At 41.7% G+C, this 14309-nt stretch overlaps 1 protein-coding gene across 2 annotated transcripts in view; it reads left to right on the plus strand.

Annotated features, from left to right (window-relative positions):
- Positions 1 to 14309, plus strand: part of LOC135349119 (son of sevenless homolog 1-like) — a 44409-nt gene that overhangs the window by 23980 nt on the left and 6120 nt on the right. For both annotated transcript variants that reach the window (XR_010398875.1, XM_064547606.1), the window contains exons 24-26: positions 4552 to 4766; positions 7828 to 7909; positions 7960 to 8073. Coding sequence is in view for 1 of the 2 variants with exons in the window: in XM_064547606.1 (XP_064403676.1) it covers positions 4552 to 4766; positions 7828 to 7909; positions 7960 to 8073 (411 nt within the window). In the remaining variant the exon portion in view is untranslated. The remainder of the gene's footprint in view (positions 1 to 4551; positions 4767 to 7827; positions 7910 to 7959; positions 8074 to 14309) is intronic.

A 14309-nucleotide genomic window follows, 5' to 3' on the forward strand; every position in this document is an offset into this window, starting at 1 on the left:
TGCATGACGACACCACTTGCATGTTCATTCATACCGCTTGCATATCGGTTCTGACCGCTTGCATGACGTTTCATACCGCTTTCATGACGACTTATCATTTTGGTACTAAAAACACACGTGGACAGGATCACAGCAACGAAGCTGGCTCCTGGAGTCCTGGAGCTAAGAGCCAACAGCCCAGTCACAATTCTAGCTTTCTATTTTAGTGACCCTTTTCCCTTGTTCTTTGTACAGGAGCATTTCATCTGTAAATACGTATACTACCTCAAATAAAGGCAGCGTGTAGTTAGCTAGCTGCTTATGCTCGCTTTTATTAGACGTACAACGAAGCTTTGACATCAAAGTCTGCCACTATTGAAGCTAATAACTTGTTGTGTACAGGCTATCCATGATGTAAACGCTGTGCTATGGCATCCAGGTGACTAGACTCATGTGTCACAAACAAACAGACAAACCAACGGACTACTATACCCGTGACCGCCCACGCGCGCCGCAGGGAATAATAACAGGCTTTAGAAACGAAAGGAGTAATGAGTATGAAAGCTGACAAGAGGCATGCTGAGAACAGAGATTTCGTGGTGCATGAGACATGCAGTGGACTAGAAGTAGAATCACAGAATGCTAGGATAAGCCCAACCATATTTTCAGTCTAGCCATGTTAGCTTTCTATGTGACTCTTTTCCACCGTTCCTGGTACGGAATCATTTCAGCAGTAAATATGTGCCTTGAATAAAGGCCGCTTGTAGATCTTAGCCACTGTGCAAGTTCAAGCTTTTTAGCTTTTATTCAACAACGAAGCTTTAAAATCAAAATCTCTACTATTAAAATAAAAAAGCACCATGGGTGCTAATGCCTCGGTGGAGGTGCCAAAACTACATGACATAAAGCTACTAATAGCTAGCTTTTATACACACATTGATTATAATTATCATGATGATATTTTACTGCATGCAAAATCCAGAATCACAGGGAAACTCAAAAAGAGACGATGAGAAGAGACGATGAGTGTTGTTAAAACTATCGATGCCAAAAGTTCAAGTCCAAAATTAATGGTTGCAAGTCAGCAGAGCCTTGCAGCTCTCTTCTCACAGCTAGCGTCTAGTGCAAAGCTAACTACTAAGTTGAGTAGCAACACTCGGTGAACAAGTTTGCTACAGACTCTTCTGAAAAGGCTGCAATGGCATTCCAAGTAAGCAAAACTAGACATAACTTGAGAACGAAGTTTTTTTTTGCAAATCCACAAGTACGAGTCCAAGAAAACATGACTAGAAGCCTATAGCAACTCTTCAGCTCTCTTCTCACTCTTACAGCTACCAATAGCTAGCGTTCTAGTGCAAAGCTAACTACATGTACAAAGTTGAGTAGCAACACTCGGTGAACAAGTTTTCCTATGGACTCTTCTGAAAAGGCTGCAATGGCATTCCAAGTAAGCAAAACAAGGCATAACACGAGAATGAAGCTTTATTTTGCAAATCCACAAATATGAATCCAAGAAAACATGACTAGAAGACTCTTACTTGCACTTCATTGATCCTTGAGCAGCTGTAACAGCACACCGTATACCTCGCTTGCATGCGCATCGAGGCATAACTACTGAGTCAAGGCTATCCATGCTGTAAACACAGTTCTTTGGCACATAATTATTACAAACATACCAGACAACTACTATACCTGTAGCCGCCCACGCGCGCCTCGAGTAACGAGAATTACTAATTTAGGTCATCCCTCACGAAGTTCGCAAAATTATGTTTGATACTCGCGAAACACTCTTGTAATACGGTACGCTTCAAACCATATTTATATCAAAGTACACAGTGGCCTGCAACCAAGCAGGGTCATCTTCCCCAAAGTGGATGTTGGTGATAGTGCTCAAAATTGACTTATGGTGCAGTCCTGAGATTATAGATGAGCTTTGGAATTGCAAATGAGTGCTTGAGGAGTAGGATGGCGTCATGAGTGCAGAGTAGTTATTAGCCTGTCACCCATTCTTCTCAACATGGTTATCTTCTCCTGAAGAAAATCGGTGATGGAGGCAACATCACCGATTGATGACCCTAAAAGGGACGATTGCGAGGGATTTACTATCTTAGCTCCAGGGAGATAGGACAAGATTGTGTTACATGTCTCGAGGGAGGAGGATATACTTTCAGTCTTCTTTGTATTCAGTACGAGGCCAACTGAGGCACCCACAAGCTGTACCACCTCAATATCACGCCTGAGGTATTCCACATTCCCTCCCAGACTACCGTCATCCAAAAAAAAGAAACCGACTGGAGCTGTGAGCCCATGTGGTGGGATGCACAAACAAAAGAGAAGTGGCCCCAAAGGGTCCCCCTGTTGCACTCCCTCTGCTGATAGCAGTGTCTTGTCCTCCCAGAACAGCGACGATGGTGAGGAATAAGCTGAGTGGATGAAAGGGTAGAGGCCCTGGGCATGGTCCAAAATAGAATTGAAGGCATTCTTGAAATCTAGTTTCAAAATGGCCTTGCTGGGGTCAACGTCCTGCAAGTATAGCCTAGCAGCATGAACCGCTGCCTCTGCACCACCTCTCACCAGCTGCTAGGAGCTCTCCCATCTCGTCCATAATGTTGCGTCCAGCTAGTTTCGCAACTAGATGACGAAGAGTGCATCCTATGGCAATAGGTCGAACACCCCTGCCTTTCTTCTGGAGAGCTGTCAAATTTGCACCAAAAAAGAAGGGCCTGATGGAGGATGGGGTCTTGCCCTCAAGGATAAGGCCAATAAAGGCAGTCAGGGTGGGAAGTAGAGCCTCATGACTACCATCAACCGATATAATATCCTTGGGGTCTCAGCCCATCAGGTCCCCCTGCAGAACCCCCTTTTAAAAGATCTGATTCCCGAAATGACATCCCCTTCTTCAACAGAAATTGCCAAATTAATCATCTCCTCATCAAAAGCAGGGATCACGGAGTCTTGATCTGGTTGGGGATGGCGCTCCAGAAGGGCCAGGTATGTAGCCTCATTCGCAGGAGCCAGTGTGTCCTCAGAGCTTGCAAGACGCACCGCCCCCTTGAAATCACCCTCTTCAAGCTTCTCTGACACACATTCTGCCAATTTCCCTTCATCATCCTTTTTCTGGGCCCCGCAGAGACGTGCTTGTCACCTTCCTCATTCAGTTGCCTGTTCACCCTTCCTGTAAATATGGGGGACTTGGGATAGTGCAGCATCGGCTGCTGCCTCTTCAGACCTAGTTCAACAAATTGTTCCTCCAGCTCTCCAAGGCTGTCCTCTTATTAATGTAGAAGCCGCGGAGGCCCAGTGGTCAGTTGATCTCAGCAATGCCCCACCAGAAGGTGCGGATAAGTGTAAACAGAAATCATGGTTTTGGCAGATGCGCCAGATCCCAGAGCTCGTGCCCGCTTTGAGACGGGTGCCTGGCTAGATGTGCTGCCTATTTCTTCGCTAGGCCTAAGGATGGATGATAACACCATCAGAGTTGCTGTAGGCCTACGCCTTGGTGCCCCTCTATGCAGACCCCATTCCTGTTATCACTGTGGAGCTGGGGTGGACAGTTTGGGCACTCATGGGCTCAGCTGCCGTAGCAGTGAAGGTCGACACCATCGTCATGCGGCTTTGAACGATATTGTGCATAGAACCCTCACCTCTGCAAAGATACCTGCACGCCTTGAACCACAGGCCTACAACGGTCGGATGGGAAGCGCCCAGATGGCATCACCATGGTACCCTGGAAATGTGGGAAGCTGATGGCGACCTGCCCGGACACCTCTGCCCCATCATACACCATGAGTGCTACCTCGGAGGCAGGGCTGCAGGAGCAGAAGAGAGGAAGGAGGCCAAATACACCAGCCTTGGTTCGCTGCACTGCTTCACCCCACTCTTCACCCCACTAGCCATAGAGACTACAGGTGTTCTAGGGCCTAAGTCTAAGACATTTGTTAAGGAATTAGGTGGGCGCGTTGCACGTGTCACGGGAGATCAGAAGTCCTTTCATTACTTACTGCAAAGGCTGTCGGTCGCAGTACAGCGTGGAAATGCGGCCTCAGTGATGGGCACAATGGACTCGCAGACCCTCTCCCTCGAAACATTGACTTACTACATTATTTATTTTTGTACGAATTACACCTGTTCTGTACGTGTATAATGTATACTATATATATTGTATATACTGCCGTTTTCCGCACGGGTAGCTATAGGTATAACTTCACATAAATTAATGTTGTAAGAAGGACAAAGGTCGATCAGTATCCTACTTAGTCGATGGCCACAACCACAAATCACAAAAAGTACAATATAGCGAAAAAAAAAAGTACACAGTTGAATGATATTCATGCACAAGTTGATATCATGTGGCTTTGACACATCCACCGAGGCATCAGCACCCACGGTACTTTCATTGAGTCAGTAATGCCACATCAAACATGGATGAAATGTACTAGTCTTGTAGGTTAATAAGCACCTTGTGATTGTGTGATCTGTATTGAAACATTTATTGATGTGCGTAGCATCACATACAATAGCTGTGCATTTGTTTGTAACTGTTTCAGTTGTATGTTTGTATTGCATGCTCAGGGTCTGCACACCAAAAGGCAACAGACGTTGGAAGACATGAAAAAGATAGCGTCTAGTGAGAGGGGATTTAAGAAGTACAAGGACAAGTTGAGGAACGTCGATCCTCCCTGTGTTCCTTTTCTCGGGATGTATATGACCTGGATCGTCTTCATCAAAGACGGGAACGAGGACAAAATCCATGGCATGCCTGACAACTTCATAAACTTCAAAAAAAGGTGATTTCATGTGCGTGAAGTCTATTTGCCATTGAGGTTGGCCATTACAGTTTAGAGTGGTCAATTCAATTACGTACATTATGCGTGCTTGCAATCTAGAGAGTAGAATACCACAAAATTGTGAGTTTTGGGCATAAATTAATGTGATGGATCAGATATATCTTATCACTGTGAGTGTGCTGTGTCTACCTTACTACTTTCTTACGTCCATGATGCATAGAGAAAAACGCAACAGTAAATTTATTACTGAAGCACCAAATGTAGATGTAGTCGAACAAGCCCAATTTCAACACTCACTAAAAATTGAGAATAGAAGATCGAACATTGCATCGAGGGATAGTAAAACATCAAATAGACGGTTTCATGTAGCAGCTAAAGAATTGATCAACAATTGCGTCGTCACAGCTGAATGTGTAGTGGGCATCTGATCTCTGCACAAGTCAATGTAAAAAATATAGCAGTGAAGTGTTAACCCTAGGCTGTTGACATGAATAAATAGATCTATAAAAACCGAAGAAGTGTTCTAGAGACTGGGAAAGGATCACTTCAGCTGCAAATAAATTATGTAGATTTACGTTGAATAAAGGTCGCGTACGTGTACCACGTCGTGCAAGTTCAAGCTTCTTAGGCTTGCTTTTATACGACAATTAAACTTTAACATCGAAATCTGCCATTGTTAAAACTAATAACTTGTTGTGTGAAGACTATATCCATACTGTAAACGCAGTGCTGTGGCATCCTGGTGAGCAGGCTAAGATCTGACAAACAGGAAAAAAAAACTAGAGCACTGAAGTGCTAACCCTCGGCTGTTAACAATATCTACAGGTGTAAAGCAACCAAAAGAGTGTTATACAATTAATGGCTATATAGAAACAGAAGCTATAATTCTAGCTTTCTACTTTAGTGACCCTGTTCTATTGTTCCTGGTACAGGATCACTTCAGCTATGAATGAATAAGCACCTCGAATAAAGGCCGCGTGTAGTTAGCTAACCATGTGCAAGTTCATTGCACACTTTTATTAGACAACAACGTTTTAACATCGAAAGCTGCCACTACTATGTTGTGTGGAGGCTATCCATGCTGTAAACGCAGTCATAAATTAAGAAACAAACAACAAACCTGTGGCTGCCCACACATGCCTCAGGTAACAAACGAACTAGTATACCCGCTGGCCGCGGCACGGCCTCGAGTAATCATGAATTGAGACTCTTTATTTGATACATACATGTACTATCTCGCAATTTGTCCTCTTTTTGGAGCTAGGTTGAGGTTCATTCAAATTGCTATTTATAGCACTTACTGATAGCATGTTCGTGGACCCTAATTCTAATTCGAGAAGCTAAGGAACTTGCTGGATTCAACGATTGTTACGCTTGCAGAATGCCGGTATGATTAGCAATGACATGGACTACCATGTTTGACGTTAAGTGTGTAGTTTTCTGTTTGTCCATAATAAGAGGCAGTTTTGCGCAGAGTTCATTTTTACGCAGAGTTCATTTTTTATTTTGGTGCATGCAGGCAGAAATCCGGTAATGATCGACGATGATTGTTGTTAAAAACGATTTATGCCAAAAGTTCAAGTCTAAAATTAATGGCTGGATCAGAGCCTTGCAGCTCTCTTCTCTGCAATTACCAATAGCTAGCGTTCTAGTGCAGAGCTAACTACTAAGTGGAGTAGCAACACTTGGTGAACACGTTTTGCTACGTACTCTTCTCTGCTAGGCATAACTCGAGAACGAAGCATTATTTTACAAATCCATGAATACCAATCTAAGAAAACATGGACTAAAAGCCTATAGAAACTCTTACTTGCACTTCATTGATCCTTGAGCAGCTGTAACAGTATACAGACACAAACAGTCTACCGTATACCTCGCTTGCGCATGCGCACCGAGGCATAATTATTTAAAAGAAAATTGTCATAATCGAGGTTCTACTGTAGTTGCAACTGCTTCTGTGCTCTCGATATTTGCATTCACTTAAAAATCAATATGCTCCTATAATTATGCCTCAGTGCTCATGCGCAAGCGAGGTATACGGTAGTGTGTTTGTGTGTCTGTGTGTGTGTGTAGACTGCTACAGCTGCTCAAGGATCACAATGAAGTGCAAGAGAAAGAGTTTCTATAGGGTCATGTTTTCTTGGGTTTTCGTTCGTGGATTTGCAAAATAATGCTTGGTTCTCGAGTAGTTTTGCTTACTTGGAATGCCTTTTCAGAAAAAATCGGGTTGCCTCCACACAACAAGTTATAGTGGCAGATTTCTATGTTAAAGCCTCATTGTCGAATAAAAGCGCTATTCTGGAACTTGCACCCTCTAGCACACAGGCGTCCTTTATTCGAGGCCGGTACATATTTACATGAAGTAATCCTGGTACCAGGAACAATGGAAAAGGGTCGTTAAAGTAGAAAGGAATTATGATCCTTGCTTCTTTGCCCCTAGCCCTAGCCCCAGAAGATACCAGGAGCTAAGACTAGGCTGTGATCACTACATCCAGTCCACAGTGCATCCATACCAAATCTCCATTTTCAGCATGCCTAGAGTCTATAGAATTTCTTTGCTCATGTTACTTGTTACTTAGCTATGCAGCTTCCATGCTTCTTATCATACATACAACTGCATACAAGGGTTAACACTCTAGTTTGTTTAATATTATAATGAGCCTGCTCACCTTGATGCCATATAGCTTTGCGTTTACAGCATGGATGGCCTTCACACAATAAGTTATTAGTTTTAATAATGGCATTTCGATGTTAAAGCTTCGTTAAAAGCAAGCAAAAGCTAAGAAGCTTGAACTTGCATGTTGGCCTCTAGCTTCTACATGCATCCTTTTCTCGAGGTACGTATTTACAGCTAAGGTGATCCTGTACCAGGAACGATGGAGTTTCATCGTTCGTGTTACTTGCTACTTAGCCAGCTTCTCCATGCTTCATACATACTACTATTTATCAAGTAAATTTCCGAGGGTTAGCACTTCAGTGCTCTAGTGTTATGTAGCTTTGACACCTCCACCGTGGAGGTATCAGTACCCTCGTCAATATAATTATGTGAATCAACTTGCAGAAGAAAAATTGCTGATGTGCTACAAGAAATACAACAGTTCCAGAACACACCGTACTGTTTGACGCCAGAAGCTGCCATTCAGGTACTATCACATAGTAATAATATGAATAAATGACTCATTATTCCCTGTAGAAATACATTTTGGCTCAGGACCCATTAGGAATCTTGAGTGCCAACCATTGGGAAGAGAAGCTATTTGATCAATCTCGTTCAATTGAGCCTAAAGACGGACCTGTCAAGACAGCAGTAAGTAGTGTGGCGTTGGTCACCCCTTTATTATATAATATTGTACAAAATGAACCTGTGTACACTGTGGGCGCGCTGCGGTATGCAATCTCAATCCTTGCTGTTGAGTGGCATCATTCTGTAGCAGAATCCTCCTCCACCATGGTCAAATCCCCCATGTTAGTCCGACCCCTCAGGGGGGGGGTTTAGTATGGCGATACGTGCATAAGCTAAGAAATTACCCGTATATACATGTATATTCCTCTCGATAACGAAGGCCTGCTACTGACTGTTTGATAATTTCCCGTAAATTTCGCATAAAACAGAAATATTTCGATAATTATTTGGCGAAAGAAGCGTTGAATTGAGTTTTATTTTATTTTATTTGGTGTCTCAGGCATGGACCACCGGATTTTAATTTGACAGTTACATTTGCTGATCTATGGTATTAAAATGTGCCAAATCGCCAAGTTCCAATTACATGTATACAGTATATATACAGGAACAAAATACAAAATGCACACTGTTGCAGGCTTTGAGTCTTATGCCAAGCATAATTAAATATCAGCATTCTATCAGATGGGGTTAGAGAACAGAGTTGCTACCTCTACAGTTCTATTCTGTTCTAATTCCTTCAATCCACTTCTTTCCACCTTGATGTCATTGTTTTACTAACCATTTATCGTAGCATGCGAGCAATCAATACCAGGCCCGCTTCCTTCAACCAAGCAATTAACAAGGAGAGTGCTGCATACTGTGTTTTCCTAGTCGGCAGTGAGGCTACAAGAGTTTTACAAAACTCACCTGCATAAGAACTTGTGCGGTTTGATCTGTTACAATACTGTGCTATAAATTATTATAATTATAGTACCGTACTCAACCGAGATTACGCCCAGTCTGAAATTACACTCTTAGGCTAATTTGCCTTGAGAATACGCCTACCAGGAAGTGATGCAGTTGTCAAGAAATCGTTTATTGTAAGCTGGTTAGCTCTGAATGATTATTATGCCTCGAGGCGTAGCCGCAGGATACGGTAAAGCTATGTATGTGTGTGTGTCTGTTCCAGCTGTAACTGCTCAACGGTTGCAATGCGACGAAAACTAACAGCTTCTATAGGCTTCTAGCCACGTTCTCTTGAATTTTGATTCGTGGATTAAACTAAAACTTCTTTCTCGAGTTGTGGCTAGTTTGACTTACATTGAAGGCTGTTGCAATCTCTTCAGAATCTTTCATGCTCGCACAAACTTTCTATTCAACATATGAGTTAGCCTTGCACTAAAGCGCTAGCTTTTTGTTAGCTAACAAGAGTCAGAAAAGATGTGTTTAAAACAGCTAGCTATATAGTAGCTATTTGTGAACTTGGACACACGCTTTAATTATTCTGTGGATGTAATGCGCATGCGCGCTCATCCGCACGTGTGTGAGAACAGGTCCAGATCCTCCTGGCAGAATCATATTTTTCTTGAGGGCCTGGTAAGCCACAAAACACTACCATGCAATATAGATAATGCACACAAGTCTTTTCTTCTCCAGTTATGATAGATATTATATACACTGAACTCCAGATCCTCCTCTTTCTTGAGGTCCCAGTAAGCCCAATAGATAATAACAATAGATGCATGTAAATAATAAGTCTTTTCTTCTCAGTCAATTTATATAGATAAGCCAACTTTAATGTAATTCATTTTAGAAAGTATTATAACACTCTTGAGTGAAAGCATAATATGGCGAGAGGCATTAGCACAGCGCAGCTTGCAACACTCGTAGCTATAGCTGCATGGTTAGCTCTGAATATAGCTAGCCAGATATATACCATTGTTGCCCAGTGAGTGGGCAGATCAAAGCAATCCAGTGCTCAGTATATGGCATGTTGCATCACTGCCATATATTGCACTGCGCATAATGCACTGCACTTAAACTGTGTGTAAATGCAGTAGATTTCTTTAAGAGATATCCATTTGGGACTTATTTGGTCCCTTTTATAGGCTACTACTTTTATAACTACTAGTGGGAAGAAAACCTAAAAATTTACTGTGGAATTCAGCAAAACTAATGAATACACTAAATTCCTTCAAAACACATGTCTTTTGTTACGATTTATAATTATGACCAGTCAGACGAGTTTAACGTCATTGGGAAACAAGTTAGTTATTGCAGGCGCCCTCGTGAAACATGCCATATATTGCACTGGATGACATAATGCCTGCGGCCCTCGGGTACTATATTGCTCCAGTGTAATATATGGCATGTTGCACTCTGGCTGGGCAATAACTAATACATAATGAATTATTCACATGTCCATGTGGTCATTCAGCCAGACCCTAGCTACCGTAATCGTTCTAATTAAAGAACCAGTAAAAAAAATTATTTTCTATAAACAAAGTACACAAAAAATTGATTTTATATGGTAATATATGAGCATTATAAAAGAGGGCGTCCTCACAGAGGCTGGTTAGAACGCTTACGGCATATGTAGCTCTATACCGTATAGCGCGAAATTTTCGAGGGGCTTAATTTTCGTGGATTTCGTGGGTTAGCAATCCTACACGAAAATTAAGTCCACAAAAATCGTTCTTTACCTGCTATAACGTGCAAGATTTAAAGGCGTGGCTTCCGGTAAGCAGTCATTCCGCGAACATTGTGCAACGAAATGCTTTTAGAGGCCATTCCATGAAATATAAGTTCCTCGAAAATTTCGCGCTATACGGTATCTATGATTTACATTTTTAGCAAGCGAGCCCGTAATTTCCGTAAACTAGTAGGAAATCTACGTGTCACGACAACTTAAATACCATAGACTCGAAGGAAAAAAGTCTCTCTTATGTAGCTGTCTTCAAACTGCTCGCTCGGTTGGAAAGAAGTAAGTACAGACGCTAAAACTTTGTATACAGCTAGGGGAGGTGTCAATCTGTGTGTCTATGAATAAATCTGGAATTTGATGGACGTTTTTGCTTATACTGCAAAATGAATAATGCTGCGTTAAGGGCCCTTTTCGTACATATTATGATCAACGAAATGAGGAGAAGATTTTAACAGGAAGAAACCAAGTGTTTTAATGCTGATCTCAACATTCTTTCAGAAAGCACTTCACAAAATGAAATTGCAGCAGACACTGAGACAGTCCCCAGAAAATTAAAAACTGAAACCACAATAGGCTAGCTCAGAGTCACAGAATATGGCACATCGAACTCAAGCTCTACCGATGTCTAGCCCAGAGAATAAGTGCCACGTGACCGAGTGGGCATAACCCCAAAAAATTTCGCGCTCCGCGTGGGGAGACAACTCACCCTTCAGGCTCGTTGTCCTTCAAGAACCACCCTTTCACATTTCCTGCATCCACCACTGATCTGTAATGATGATATCTGCATTAAACTATACTATAATCGATAGCTATGAGCTGAAATTGTGATCTAAGCCCCCAAATATCCATATTTTTCCTGGGGACATGCCTGGACTCCCCTAGTTTGGTATATGCACCAACTTCACGTCAGGACACTTTGCCTCCCTATACTTTTCATGTGCCCAATTCCCGCCCCCCTGACCCAAAATCCTGGATGCAGCCCTGGAAGGGCGGCTATTTCTATGATTTAATGCGAGACAAAACCATGAATACCTGGTATAATAATTATAGCCTTAAAAATACAAATGACATATGACATGTACATAACACATTCGCTAGTGAGACAGTCATAACTATGACAATGAACAATGGGGATCACCCTGTAAGTAACAATCGCACACAAATTAGCCTTTTATGTAGAGTCGTTATTATGAGTTAGCCTTGCACTAAAGTGCTAGCCTTTTTATTAGCTACAAGAGTCAGAAAAGATGTGTTGAAGCAGCTAGCTAGCCATTTATGAACTTGATCTCTTTGGACACACCCTTTAATTATTCCTGTGGATGTAAAGCGCATGCGCGCTCATCCCCACATGTTAGAGAATCTAGTGGCAGAATCAACTTGCTTCTTTTTCTTGAGGTTCTGGTATACCGGTAAGCCACAAAACAAAGGAAACCGTAAGAATAGATAACAGTAGATGCATTTATTACATTTTGAGTGGGCAGATCAAAGGAAACACTGTGCCAATATCTGCCATATGGCACAGGTCAAGCCTTGAACTGTGCCAATATGTAGATACTGGCATAGTATGGCTGAAGTTACCTAAAGCCCACCCTCCACCTAGTAACCTGAAACGGTCCCTGTTAAACAGATTCAGTGGTAGGCAGAAAACGTTTTTCATGCGTCTGCCACCACAAGTAGTTGAAACTAGTTGTCCTATAAAAGGAGTGATGTGTACACGGAAAGGAATGCACAAGGAATGCAGTTGTTACACAGCTCAGTCGTGCACACATTGGATATACTGTATAGCGCGAAATTTTCGAGGCACTTATATTTCGTGGATTGGCCTCTAAAAACCATTTCGTTGCACAATGTTTGCGGAATGACTGCTTACCGGAAGCCACGCCTTTAAATCTTTGCACGATAGCAGGTAATTCTAATTAAAGAACACTTTTTGTGGACTTAATTTTCGTGTAGAATTCTAACCCACGAAATCCGCGAAAATTAAGCCCCTCGAAAATTTCACGCTATACGATATTGGCTCAGTAGTGCACTTGTCCTCGAGGCCTGCGGCCTAACAGTCTGCCCTAAGACCCCCAAGTTTTCAGTATACAAGACAGGAAATACAGGAAATACATACCACAAGTATTTTACACAAAAACATTGTTTTAATGAAATTCATAATTATATAATGAGATTCATAATGATGACACCCAACAACTCTGCCAGATTGTAGTGAAGGGTGATTTTTTCTGGATTTCCAAAGCTCATAACACAGACCATATTTTACTGAACTAGAACCTGTTATACTAGGAGATAAATTAGTTCAATATGGAATGTATGGACTCAGCAAGTTTGGACTGGATTGAGATAGTGTGAACAGCTTGCGCAAAAACTCAAAGTTAGCTCATTCTGAATAATCTCTGTGGTTGGTGGAACGGCATATCTACAGATGTGAATGGAACCAGTGACTGCCTAAAGTATCAACTAGTGCATCTGATGCACGTGCATGCTTTGCAGCAAGCTAGAAGGCTTGAAGTCATTCATGAAGTGTTCTATGCTATTGCCAAGTTGTGTATTTATGTCAAAGTTTGTGTAACTGCTTTGCAAACACTATTCATTTATATGGCCTTTACCTTGAATATGTTGTTATTTAGATCCTTTTTATTTGATCAACAAATTTTTAGCTTGCTACGTTGATGGTGAACAGCTTGCTCAAAAACTCAAACTTTCCGCAATCATTAATTTTACACAACTTCATGCTAGTTTGACCCAAATTCATGTTTTAAAGTGTTTATCGTATGTTAAACTGTCTTCTTATTACATATTTCAACTTAGATAGCTCTAAAAACTTTTACTTTTATCAGAAACAGAAACAAAGAAAAACTGTTCTCATTAATATATTCATGAGACAACTTGTAGCACTTCCTGTCTTACAACATTTAGGGTCTTAGGGCAGACTGTAAGTCACTACTGAGCCAATATATCCCATGTGGCACTCGTGCATGTGTCACAACTATAACTTGTTGCCCAGTGAGTGGGCAGATCAAAGCAATTCAGTGCTCAGTATATGGCATGTTGCATCACTACCATAGCAATCATAAATTGCACTGCATTATGCACCAGAGGACGTTACGACACGGTCACATGACCAGCTCATTAACTTGTGCATGCATAATATCATTCAAGCTGTGTACTTCGATAGTAGATTTGGTTTGACATTTCAAGAAATACACTTGACGTTTCTAAGATCAGGATGGTTGATTGCTGGGCTGTGAAATAGCTTTTCAACCAGCTTCAACCACCACTTAGATTTTGAGATATTATTGTTTTTAGTGTAATTCTGTTTTAGAGTGTTTAATAAATTTTCTGTGCCTGCATTTCGGATAGGATCACTGCCAACATCTGAGCCTTGGTAGTTACAACAAATCTAATTCTCTACTTGTAAAACTCTAGCTACTAGCCAGCAACAAATTCACTGAGTTTTATGCTCTAAACTTGTCTCTTTATGGCGCTTACTTGCCACCAGTTGAATGTCGTCATTGGAATGCATTTTTAACGACTTCTTTGTCTTTCTTGCCTTCAATCAAGAAATAGCAGGCGCGTGAGCTTAACCCCGTTTCGTACCTCCTCTGCACTTGCACTGTGTGTAAATGCAGTAGATTTCTGTAAGAGATATCCATTTGGGACTTATGCCCCA

Source organism: Halichondria panicea, chromosome 15 (assembly GCF_963675165.1).
Source record: "Halichondria panicea chromosome 15, odHalPani1.1, whole genome shotgun sequence".
Taxonomy (NCBI): Eukaryota; Metazoa; Porifera; class Demospongiae; order Suberitida; family Halichondriidae; genus Halichondria; species Halichondria panicea.